Source organism: Myripristis murdjan, chromosome 6, assembly GCF_902150065.1.
Source record: "Myripristis murdjan chromosome 6, fMyrMur1.1, whole genome shotgun sequence".
NCBI lineage: Eukaryota > Metazoa > Chordata > Actinopteri > Holocentriformes > Holocentridae > Myripristis > Myripristis murdjan.
Window position 1 is genome coordinate 3,626,619 of NC_043985.1, and position 12,360 is coordinate 3,638,978.

The 12,360-nt window shown below is 42.8% G+C and overlaps 1 protein-coding gene across 4 annotated transcripts in view; it reads left to right on the forward strand.

Annotated features, from left to right (window-relative positions):
- dgkzb (diacylglycerol kinase, zeta b) overlaps positions 1–12,360 on the forward strand; it is a 48,636-nt gene that overhangs the window by 12,552 nt on the left and 23,724 nt on the right. For 2 of the 4 annotated variants that reach the window (XM_030053437.1, XM_030053438.1), the window contains exons 2-11: positions 5,714–5,822; positions 6,952–7,047; positions 7,246–7,323; positions 7,398–7,454; positions 7,657–7,725; positions 7,878–7,949; positions 9,202–9,318; positions 11,503–11,577; positions 11,877–11,978; positions 12,146–12,228. In XM_030053437.1, coding sequence (XP_029909297.1) covers positions 5,714–5,822; positions 6,952–7,047; positions 7,246–7,323; positions 7,398–7,454; positions 7,657–7,725; positions 7,878–7,949; positions 9,202–9,318; positions 11,503–11,577; positions 11,877–11,978; positions 12,146–12,228 — 858 coding nt within the window. Of the gene's footprint in view, positions 1–2,219; positions 3,508–5,713; positions 5,823–6,951; positions 7,048–7,245; positions 7,324–7,377; positions 7,455–7,656; positions 7,726–7,877; positions 7,950–9,201; positions 9,319–11,502; positions 11,578–11,876; positions 11,979–12,145; positions 12,229–12,360 lie in introns of those variants that run through there. The other 2 variants (XM_030053439.1, XM_030053436.1) reach the window with 2 other exon arrangements.

Consider the following 12,360-nt stretch of genomic DNA (forward strand, 5'->3'; position numbering starts at 1 on the left):
AGTTCCCCATTATTAACTGTTATTTTCTTAAAAAAAAAAAAAATGTTGAACTGCAGGCTCTTTTCCTGCCTTGCATTGATTTATATTCAATAAAAACAAAGGGAGTTACCTGTAAAAAAACAAAACAAAACAAAAAAAAAAACCTGCAAGTGAGGGCTTGGTGCCTTGCTTAAGGGCTCCTTGAGTTGTTTGTTGAAGGATGGGGGAAAACTATAACTGGCCTCAAAACTGTAAAACACAATCTGGAAGATCCACATGGGCTAATACTGTCATGAGTTATCTACAACCACATGTATTTGTTAAAGGTACCGTTTTTATACTGTCATCTGTATTGTCAGTAATGCATTGCCATGTTTGAATCTGTCTGCTAAGCCAGCAACAGTATCATAATTAGTGGACACCTCTGCTGTTGTTCAGCTAATATTTACACTATGATACTGTTGTTAGTGAGTGCGCTGAGGTCTAGAGACAGTAATAGATAGACAGGGACAGTGCTTTGGTTTAACTTTATAGGATCTGGGTTATTTTAGTCCCCATATTAAACTGGGCAGCTAAGCGTTGGATTACTGTGTTGTGAAGGGTAGATGTCAGTATGCCAACCAGTCCCCAAGCAATTGAGGACGGTAACCTAATAACTGTGACTGGCTGATGGTCAGACAGGTTGCAGGTGAGGCTGCTGAGTGAAAGTGAGAAGGAAGTTCTATAAATAGTATGGTTTCCCTGCGCCAGGCAGGTCACAGCAGTCTGCATGTCACTAATCTCCTGTTGTTAGTGGCCAGTCACCCTGGTGATAATCAGTTCGAGAACCAGCGTTACTAAGCTTCATTCTTTGAAGTGGAGCTTGTGTCACGTCACTCAGTTAAGCTGTCGTCACTAGTTTCACTGACCCCCAAAACACAACACGTATAAGGGTAACCAGTGTTGTTCAATTGAAAACTAAAAGAGAAAATTATGAACACGTCAAGAACAATCAAACTCCTGCTTCCTGGTTGAAGTTGTGCTAAATCAGCTGATGTAATCTTTGGTTGGCACTCTGAGGTACAACGTTTGACACCCCTGCCAGCGATCATGTATTTCTCCACAGTTTGTAAATGGTTAGTCAGAGCAAGTCCGAGTAAATGACTGTAAAGAGTGCATTCTCTGATAGTGGACCATGTCGTATCTTTGTCAGATTCAGGCTGATATGCCTTCTGCTCTGCTCTGCTGTCTGTGGGTGGGCATCAGATCAGCAAAGCAGACACCGACTAATTACTGGTGCTATGTTTTGTTTAGAGAGTGAGAAGCCAGCAGGTTGTCATGGCCTGAATTACTGTCGTCTCTGTCACAAAGGTGATGACAGGGTCCTGTTGTCCTGCTGCTCCCCCTGTGGAGCAGACCTCCCCAGGTCCTCTTTGGTATTAATAATTCATGCTCTGGTGTACAAGTGTCAATAGCACTGGCATTTCAACATCACAATTATATAGACTGTGGGCTGAACTTGAATTATCTTGCACTTTACAAAATGTAATAAAGACTATCTCTAGAAATGCAATATAGACAATCTGGCTTTCGAAACAAGGCTAACCTGGTTTACTACGGTGTCAGTCACTTGATCTCAACTATAGGCATCAATATTTAGGTTCACTATGTTAATTGTAAGTAAATGTCAGTTACGCTTGAGAGGGTGCTCACAAGAGTGACACAACACTGTCACACCATGTCATGACAGCTGTCATGAACTTTAATGAATATTTATGACTTGTCATAAAGTGTCATTAAGTCAATTATGTCACTTTCCCTTCAGAGTTGACATTGGCTCGAATGTCTCCATCATGACAATGTGACACTCTTTGTCATGACAGATTGATATTAGCTAATGTTATGACTATTGTCATAAGTGCTGTCTTATTTTACTTTCAGTGAAAAGTTGATGTTTGGCATGTCATGGTCATGACAACTAAAGATTTGCCAAGGCACCACAACCTGTACCATACACATGGTACATACATGGCACATGGGCGATAGGGCCTCATATACAACAAGGTCCTATGACATATGGGCAGTATCACTCCACAGTAGTTAGGAATCAGTAGTGCAGTGATGTCATGAAGAGGGCTTGGGACTTGCTGGGTTAGGGTTAGGTGAATAGTGTGCAGTGTATACAGAGAAGATGGTGATCAGCAGGTACCTGTGGTAGTTGTGCAGGATGGATCATGTCCAGTGGGGGACTCAGTGGTTCAGGTCAGCCCTTAGTTTTATATGGGACCTAGCACTCCGACTTGATTTTCTTTCATGTTTAAGGTCCAAGGATACAGCTTGATAAATACATCAAGCTAGATTTTATTGTGCACTTTTTGGATAGCATATTAAGTGCTGCTTCCCAAGTTAGCTTTAGATTCTAGATTTCCTAGATCTAGACCACAGGCTGACTGATTTTTGCACCCAACAGCAACACAGGAGAATTTCATAGGGAAGCCCCCTCTCTATATCCAACATGGACATCTTTTTCCGTCGCCACTTTAAGAGGAAGGAGGCCGGTCTGCAGGTCCATGAAGAGGCCAAGAACTGCCGCCAGCGGAGGCCCAGTGTGGCCGTCCCGACGAGCAAAGCTCGCCGGAGGTCCAGCGTTGGACTGCCTTCCTCCAGCCTGACACAACGCCGACGTTCCAGTGTCCAAATGCAGGGAGGCTTGCCGTTTGCTGGGGGACGTTGTGCAGGTGGCGGGCGGCTGGCAAAGACAGTCAGTCATACGAAGTGGACGGGGCATGTCCGCAGGCGCTCCAGCACCACCACTCCCAGCCTCAACCCAAGATTTGCTGTGCACCGGAGGAAGGTGGGGAAGCTACGAACAATCGATACCCACCTGCTGGGGCCATCCATGCTGCTGGCCAGCCTGATACAGATGACTGAGGAAGAGGAGGAGGGGCTGGGGGCGGGGCTACCAACTGGAGAACAGCAGGTGGAGGTTAGGGGTGGGGCCAGCGACAGAAGAATTCTCTCGCACTCCAGCAGCTTCAATTCAGATGGAGATGATGGAATCAGTGATTATTTCACTCCTAATGACAGCCAGTCAGAAACCAGCCAGCTGTCTGAGGCTGAGCATCTAGCTGAGGAGGACAATGATACTTCCTGGGGTTCTGGTCAGCACCGTGCCTTATCCCCTTCCTCCTCCTCCTCCCCATCCTGCTCAGTTTTGGATACACTGACCAAGACTCCCCACCTGCCGTCGACTTGGCGGCCTCTCCTGCGGGCTCCTCGCTGCCTGAGGAGGAACTCCTCTCGCATTTTGTCAGGAGATTCTGCTCCCTATAGCCGTTATCGCACCTCCGGCCAGATGAGGAAGAGAAAGATCTCCAGCATCTCCAAGGCTGGAAGCCCCTGGCCAGGACGAGGACTTCCATTGCCCAATTGTAGGAGTTCTGTCCACTACCTAAACCACCCAGCCTTCCTCAGGGGCCCCGGGTCCCTCAGTCCACTTGGGGCCCACCAGTATGACCCCCACCTGGAGAGCTGGAGCGGCTTCCTGCTGTATGTAGTCCCTGACTTCCTACATTGGTTGTGTTGAGCTTGTCTTGGGGTCAGTGACAGAAACGCTACCATCCTTGACCTGATTGGTTAGGGCTATAACAAACACATTGATTCAAGTCAGCATAGCTGCAGATTCGTTTCACTGATTGAAATGATATCTAAATCAAATGATCAAGGCATTTCACAAGTATAAAGGGTCTTTCATATATGATGTGGTTTGCTCAGGGCTCAATAGCACAGTACACATCTTCACCACTTTATAGGCTTATATGGAGAAGGGCCATTCCTAAAATGTTATCTTGCTAGTGTCGTATCTGACATCCAATATATAATCATTCACAATAAAACAACAAGTGATTATAGATCACAAGTGCCTTCTGCATTTGCCCCAAGAGTTCCCACTTGGCTAGAGACATACTTCCAAGAGAGAGCTTTTATACCTAGGAAGCTGATCTCAAAAAGTGGGAAGACAAAACATTTCCTGGCAGGGCAACTAAAAATATAACAAAAATCTAAATTGATTAGGTGCTCACTTGGTTAGAAATGTGATTCAGGCAGAGAGTTTCTTTACCAAACTCTGGACACAAATTCAGATTTGTGGTAGAATTCGGAAATTTCTGCTACAGTCACTTGCAAATTTTCCACTATTGTTTTTCCACTCCTGGCTGGCTGCCCTCTTGGTTCTGATGGACTAATGGATGTGTAAGGGTTTCATCAAAGCATGAAAAGTGTGGCTAGATTCGGATGAACTAGAACAAAGAATTGTTTTTCAATTTGTTCATGCGGTGCAAGAATATTGGACTGCATTTCTATAGTGCTTTTCTAGTCTACGGACTGCTCAAAGTGCTTTACAATATTTGCTTCACATTCACCCATTCACACACATGGCAGAGGCTAACATGCAAGGTGCCAAGCTGTCCATGAGGAGCGGTTAGGGGTTCAGTGTCTTGCTCGAGGACACTTTGACACTTTCTCTGGAGGAGCTGGGGATCGACCAGGAATCCTCTGATTACCAGATGACCACTCTACATCCTGAACTTAACCACCCAATGGAAGATTGGGTTTTTTAGAGTGCAGGGGTGGAGCTATCACATCCTATGTGAAAGCCCGATGACATTCTTTATTCTTTATCCCTGCCTTCTCTCTCCTAGACTTTGTTCTTGGGCATAAATAAACAAAACAGAAGGGTTATACAGTTATACAGTTTCGCATCTCATACATACCAACCACATGAGTGACAGAGACATTCTGCAACTGAAAGATACATCCTCCATGGAACTAGCTCATTAGCAGCTTGTGCTAACAATGACATGACTGACTCACTGACTAAACATCCCAGCAGAGCCACACTGTAGCTAGGGGTGATGAGTGTGTGTGTGTGTGTGTGTGTGGGTGTGGGTGTGGGTGTGAGAGAGAGAGAGAGAAAGAGATAGGGGGAGAGAGCAAGAGAGAGCACACTTTTCACCATGGATCTCCATACCTAAGCAAGTGACCAAGATCACAGAACCAATTAGCCGCCCAAAATTTTGTGAAATGAGATGATCTTAAAATGCAAATAACATGGTCCATGCAGAAAGTAGAAATATGTTTCTCGACTAGGAAAGGCATGAATAAACCAGATTTGACCAAAACCCAAGCCTTAACCAAAGCTGTTTCCCTTGCCTAAACTTGCCGCTATTGTTTAACTATTTGGTAACCCAAGGATAGCCAGCTATGTCCGATGGAGAGAGTATGCAAGTTGAAAGCATTGGTGTTGTTTGTGGTTAGAATGAAAATCTGCACTCTCATCCTCCATGACATGTGGTTGAATATCCCTGAACAAATGTTTTCAAGTGAAGAACACATGGACATGGCGTGTCCCATTCATAATATTGTCACACTTTTTCCTTTTCTCCTGCAACCCTTTTGTGGTGGAGGAACATAATTTTCACATTATTTGAGAACAAGCATATAACCTGCTTTTCAGAGTTGATGCTTACTTCATTAACTTTTTTAAGAGGGTGTGACGCTCTGGGTACAGGCAAGGCCACAAAGTTAATTGCTGAGGTCTACAAGAGGGAAAATTATAGCAACACCACAAAATCTGCTTCACCACTGTTCTCCTTTTAATATCTCATTTGAAGATGAACAGTCATATATGATATATAGTGCATTAAAATTGTTATTCTACCCCTTTAAAAGGCATTTCATTCTCCTGTGGTTTCAGGAAAGCCCTTTCTAAGTCTGGTCTTCAGCATGTGGCAGCGCAGCCCGGCGCCTCGACACCCAGCCGGACAGACCCACTGGTGGAGCCCAGCGGTACCATCGACTGGACTGTGAGTTGTCTTGACATGCAGAACCTGCTGTTACATCTAATGAATGCTACATGTCATCCCCTCTTTCCACCCTGTCTTAACTGTCTCTCTCCACTGTGACTGTCAAATGAAGCAGAAATGCCAAAAAATAATCTTGAGAATATAATTTGAAATTCGTAATTCTGTTTATGTATAGAGCACATTTAAATACAGCAAAATGTTGCCCAAAGTGCTGCACAGCATCAGACAAATGAAAACATTACAACAGAATAAAATGAGTTAAAAACAAAAATAAAGTTAACAACAAATTAACCCGTAAGATCAAATTAGGCCATTAGCCATTAACACTGAATACAATGATGAAACTGAAGTTATATCTAAACCAGAAAAGCCTACAAGAAAAAAAAAAAAACTGTTTATTATTGGGACTTGAAAGCTGAAAGTGAAGTTGTCAGCCTGACCTGGGGGAGGAGGCTATTCCAAAGTTTGGGAGCTGCCACTAAGAATACCAGCTTGGGCCTATGTCCCAGTCTAGTTTTAGAAACTACCAAAATCTGCTGGTCCAATGACCTAAGCAAGTGACGTGGGACACAGGGGTGCAGCAGATCTGATAGGTAGTCAGGGGCTGGTCCGTTTAAGCACTTACAGACAAACAGCAATAATTTGGAATGAGTTCTGTGCTGAACAGATAGCCAGTGTAAAAAAATCCCCCTTTAACCTGTCTACTTCTCTTTAGCTACATCCCCTTTCTGGTATAGATTAAATAAGGGAAATCAATAAGGGATAATGAGTACCCCTAATATATTCAGTGTATTCAGTGTACCAGTATCTTCTGGCCAGCCAAGATCAGAGTATTTTTTATGTTTTGTTCATGCTTAATTATGTTATTGTCCTTTCTGAATAATATCAACAACTTTAAAATGCCCAGTTTTCCTCTTAAGCAAATGTTCTTAGTTATGGGATTCTTAATTACAACTTTAGTTAAAAAAAGGAACAATGCATATTAACTAATGTATTTGGGCTAATTTCCATCTGTAGTCCCCCGGGAATTTCATTCACATCATATTTGATATCTACATAGCATGAAGGTTCTGTAAAGGTTCTCTATGCTGTAAAACTGCTTTGATGCACGATGGTTTCTATCTGTCAGGACAACGCCCAGTTTGGCGACCACATCTGGTTTGAGACCAGTGGATCTGGAGACTTCTGTTACGTTGGAGAGCAGTACTGCATCGCTAAGACACTGGTGAGTCCCAACGCTGGGTTACAGCTCCCCCCATGGTCAGAGTCACAATAGTGTCTGTGCATGAAATATAGGTCTGCTGTCTTCTTGTGGTAATAGCAGCTGCAAGGTGTTTAAAGTAAGTTACTGTAGCGCTATTAATACAGCTATTACAGAGTAAGAGAAATATTCATGTTAATGGCTCTCTCATATTTCTCATAGCAAAAATCAGTGGCAAGGCGGAAGTGTGCTGGATGCAAGATATCGGTTCACACCATGTGTATGGAGCAGCTGGAGAAGGTAAAACAAGGACCCACTGTGGATCAACAGCTTTTCTCTGAGTTTTCTCTCCTAATCCCTCCCCTTCTGTTCAGATTAATTTCAGGTGCAAGCCATCCTTTAGGGAACCAGGATCTCGAGCTGTTCGAGAGGTTAGTCAGAGTTATTTGTGCAGTCACAATCTTTGTTATTTTTCCTCTCACATTTCTTCTGAGAAACACAGCAACCCACAAAAGGATTTGACCAAATTCGATGTAGAATTTTGCTTTTTATAAGTGCAGATAATGAAGCATCTCTGAATACATTTTGTATATAAATTTGTTGTCATGTTGTCAATACACTGTTGCACTTCAGTCCAACGTTGTGAGACACCACTGGGTCCACAGGAGGCGTCAGACAGGGAAGTGTCGACAGTGTGGGAAGGTAAGTCTCGGTGACACTGTCAAACCTCCTTGTAGGCAACACAGACCTCTAGAACAAAGCCTTAGTTTTAAGTTTTGATCAAAAGTTTCAACTTTAACCCTCAAAGAATATGATGTTTTTGCTAACCATGTTTCTTATTTGTCCCTCAACAGGGATTCCAACAGAAGTTTTCATTCCACAGCAAAGAGATTGTTGCCATTAGCTGCTCCTGGTGCAAACAGGCAGTAAGTCCTACAGTCTGTAGATGTACAACAGTAACACGCAGTAATGCTGCATTCCACAGATGTTACAAAGCTGGAAATTCTGAGTTTCTTCCAGAGAAATACAATGTAACACCCATTCAAGTGGGAACTCCAAGCAGGGCTTCCCACTTGATTTTTCAACCCTGAGGTTTCCTAAATGCTATTAGCTGGCATCACATTCACATATAAACTGTAAATAGTAACTGCTTATTTAAATGCACTGTTAATGCTACGTTTAGCATATTTATAATCTTCAAAATACACAAAAATTACATAAAATCAACATGCACTGCAAAAAATCTCATCTCAACGAAACATCTCAAATTCAGTGTTAAACTCTTGTCTTTCTTCAAACAAGTGGAAAAAAAAATCTGCCAGTGGGATGCGATAATCAACATACTTTCTTGAGCCAAGTGTCATTTTCTTGATTGTAATGAGATGACTTTATTCTGCCTTGTTTCAACATATTTATACTTCGTACTTGTGAAACATCTTGAAACAAGTGAAACTGTGTTAGAAACACGTAGGATCTCAAGCCACTTGCTTTAAGAAAAAGTATATTTTAGCTAAATGACTTGTTAAGAAAGAGATTTTTTGCAGTGCACATGTGTGATAAATGGTTAAACATAAATTACAAAATATCACTGTCATAACATTAGATGTTGCATTGGAGACAATATTTTATACTGGGCAAAGGTCATTACATGGTTCATTGTGGTTTCAGCCTTTATGGCTCATGACTCCGCATCACAGGTGTGCATGTGCAGAGCGCTGAAGTTCAAAGAATGACTTTTCCCTTTTTCAGAATGTGTCAGTTAATTGTGGAGGCCTAGACTCATTTAGTATTTCACAAGAAAAAAAAACAGAAGTTAGATAAAAATCTGACCAAAATGAGAAATTGACATGATAATAAATTTGTATAGTTGAATTATGTCTATTTTTCTGTGAAATAAATAATCTTGTGACCACTTGGGTTGCCCTAAGCAGCAGATTAACATGTGTTATAGCATACTGTTTAATGTACAGAGCCTGAAAATGGAATAGAAACGGTTTAAACACCAAGGTGGCTCAGCTCCCCAAGACTTAGGCTGTCTTGAATAGGGGTGTGGGGGAGACTCCAGCACATCAGCAGTGTGTTGGTGGGTTGACTCCCCGCTACACACATTTCTCTGCACGACGAAGCAGCTGCATATGTTAAATGAAACCGTCAGGCGACTTCCTGTCTCTGTTCCAGTATCACAACAAGGTGACATGCTTCATGCTGCAGCAGATAGAGGAGTGTTGCTCTCTGGGAGCTCATGCTGCCGTCATCGTCCCTCCCACCTGGATCATCAGGGTCCGCAGGCTGCAGGTACACACACAAACACACACGTTTCCCTTGGTCACTTTGTAGGTCACAATTTTACATTGACGTACAGTACAGGCCAAAAGTTTGGACACACCTTCTCATTCAATGCGTTTTCTTTATTTTCATGACTATTTACATTGTAGATTCTCACTGAAGGAATCAAAACTATGAATGAACACACGCTGAGTTATGTACTTAACAAAAAAAGGTGAAATAACTGAAAACATGTTTTATATTCTAGTTTCTTCAAAATAGCCACCCTTTGCTCTGATTACTGCTTTGCACACTCTTGGCATTCTCTGGATGAGCTTCAAGAGGTAGTCACCTGAAATGGTTTTCCAACAGTCTTGAAGGAGTTCCCAGAGGTGTTTAGCACTTGTTGGCCCCTTTGCCTTCACTCTGCGGTCCAGCTCACCCCAAACCATCTCGATTGGGTTCAGGTCCGGTGACTGTGGAGGCCAGGTCATCTGCCGCAGCACTCCATCACTCTCCTTCTTGGTCAAATAGCCCTTACACAGCCTGGAGGTGTGTTTGGGCTCATTGTTCTGTTGAAAAATAAATGATGGTCCAACTAAACGCAAACCGGATGGGATGGCATGTCGCTGCAGGATGCTGTGGTAGCCATGCTGGTTCAGTGTGCCTTCAATTTTGAATAAATCCCCAACAGTGTCACCAGCAAAACACCCCCACACCATCACACCTCCTCCTCCATGCTTCACAGTGGGAACCAGGCATGTGGAATCTATCCGTTCACCTTTTCTGCGTCTCACAAAGACACGGCGGTTGGAACCAAAGATCTCAAATTTGGACTCATCAGACCAAAGCACAGATTTCCACTGGTCTAATGTCCATTCCTTGTGTTTCTTGGCCCAAACAAATGTCTTCTGCTTGTTGCCTCTCCTTAGCAGTGGTCTCCTAGCAGCTATTTGACCATGAAGGCCTGATTGGCGCAGTCTCCTCTTAACAGTTGTTCTAGAGATGGGTCTGCTGCTAGAACTCTGTGTGGCATTTATCTGGTCTCTGATCTGAGCTGCTGTTAACTTGCGATTTCTGAGGCTGGTGACTCGGATGAACTTGTCCTCAGAAGCAGAGGTGACTCTTGGTCTTCCTTTCCTGGGTCGGTCCTCATGTGTGCCAGTTTTGTTGTAGCGCTTGATGGTTTTTGTGACTCATTTTGGGGACACATTTAAAGTTTTTGCAATTTTCCAGACTGACTGACCTTCATTTCTTAAAGAAATTCCACTAATTAACCCTGATAAGGCACACCTGTGAAGTGAAAACCATTTCAGGTGACTACCTCTTGAAGCTCATCGAGAGAATGCCAAGAGTGTGCAAAGCAGTAATCAGAGCAAAGGGTGGCTATTTTGAAGAAACTAGAATATAAAACATGTTTTCAGTTATTTCACCTTTTTTTTTTAAGTACATAACTCCACATGTGTTCATTCATAGTTTTGATGCCTTCAGTGAGAATCTACAATGTAAATAGTCATGAAAATAAAGAAAACGCATTGAATGAGAAGGTGTGTCCAAACTTTTGGCCTGTACTGTATATTCATTTCCTGGACACCTATCCTAACCGTGCCTAACCTTAACCCTAAACACACACACACACACATTTGTATTACTACACTAAAGGGGACCCTCAGTGCCTATACATTGATTACCCAACCCCAACCTTTAATTCTTACCTAAACCTACTCCTAAATGTAATCTTAAAGGAAGGTGACACCAGGAAGGCTAAGAGACGAAATGGCTCAAGCTTTCCTATAGATGCTTTTATAATATGTTTTAAAAATGTTTTATTGATACATAGAAAGAAACTGGACGAAATTGAGCCTCTCTTTACCTATAATGGCCAAATGGAATGGAATGGATCTTTATTGTCATTATACAAAAATGTACTATGAAACTCTGTTGGCTTCTCTCAAATGATAATCAAACCCCTTAAAACGTTAGGAGCAAATGTTCTCACTGCAGAGAAAGAAAATTCTAAGATTCAAGGAACTGACAATAAAGTTCCTTGAATCCTTGAATCCCAGAATTTTCTTTATTTTTTTTATTCTTGTGAGGACATTTTGTCATCATGAGTATAGAAATTTAAGAACACACACACACACACACACACACACACACACACACACACACACACACACACAGCCACTCAGGTGTTTGTCTTCCTTCCCACAGTCATCTCTAAAATCCAGCAAAAAGAAGAAAAGGACGTCACTAAAATGCAGCAAGTCCAGCAAGAAGGGAACAGAGGTGAGACTCAGCCGGCTGGTTTTATGCTTTGAACTGTTATCTGCTGCAGCAAAGATGGCCTTAATCCGTAATCTTCTGAAATATTAATTAGTGTGTCTCCGTGAAATCTTTGAGCTAGCTTCAACATACTGAGATGATGTGTTGTATGAAGGTCAATGAATTGGAATAATTTATTGCGATAAGGCTAATGGCTTTGGACACTTTGGTGTGCCAGAAGCAGACTGCGATGTCAGAGTTTTAAAAGTGTTTGTATCTGTCATAGCTCCAGTGTACTGAATGTTTCCTACTGTGTGTTGTAGATCCAAGATGGCCGCTGGAAGCCCTTCCTGGTTAAGCCCCTCCCCTCCCAGCTCATGAAGCCTCTTCTGGTGTTTGTTAACCCAAAGAGCGGTGGAAACCAGGTAGCTTCTTGTTCCTTTCTCGTACCGCAGGCTTCTCATACTTAAAAGCTTCAGTGGAAATATCCTGTTCAAAGCCAATAATAGGACTAGGCTTGGTAAAACATGGTGGATCCTTGAAACCTCTAATATCAGATGCTTCTGTCTTGTTTTTGACTTTTTTTCATCAGGGAGCCAAGATTATCCAGTCATTCATGTGGTACCTGAACCCTCGCCAAGTGTTTGACCTGACAAAAGGCGGCCCTAGGGAGGGGTAGGACAACACACACCCTCCCAGTTTGTCTATCCTGCCAGACCATCAGTCCTTGCTGTCATCCTCAGTTCCCTCTTGTCTTCAAGTTGTGTCAAACCCACCCTGTCCTCTCTGGTGTTCCCAGACCTCCTA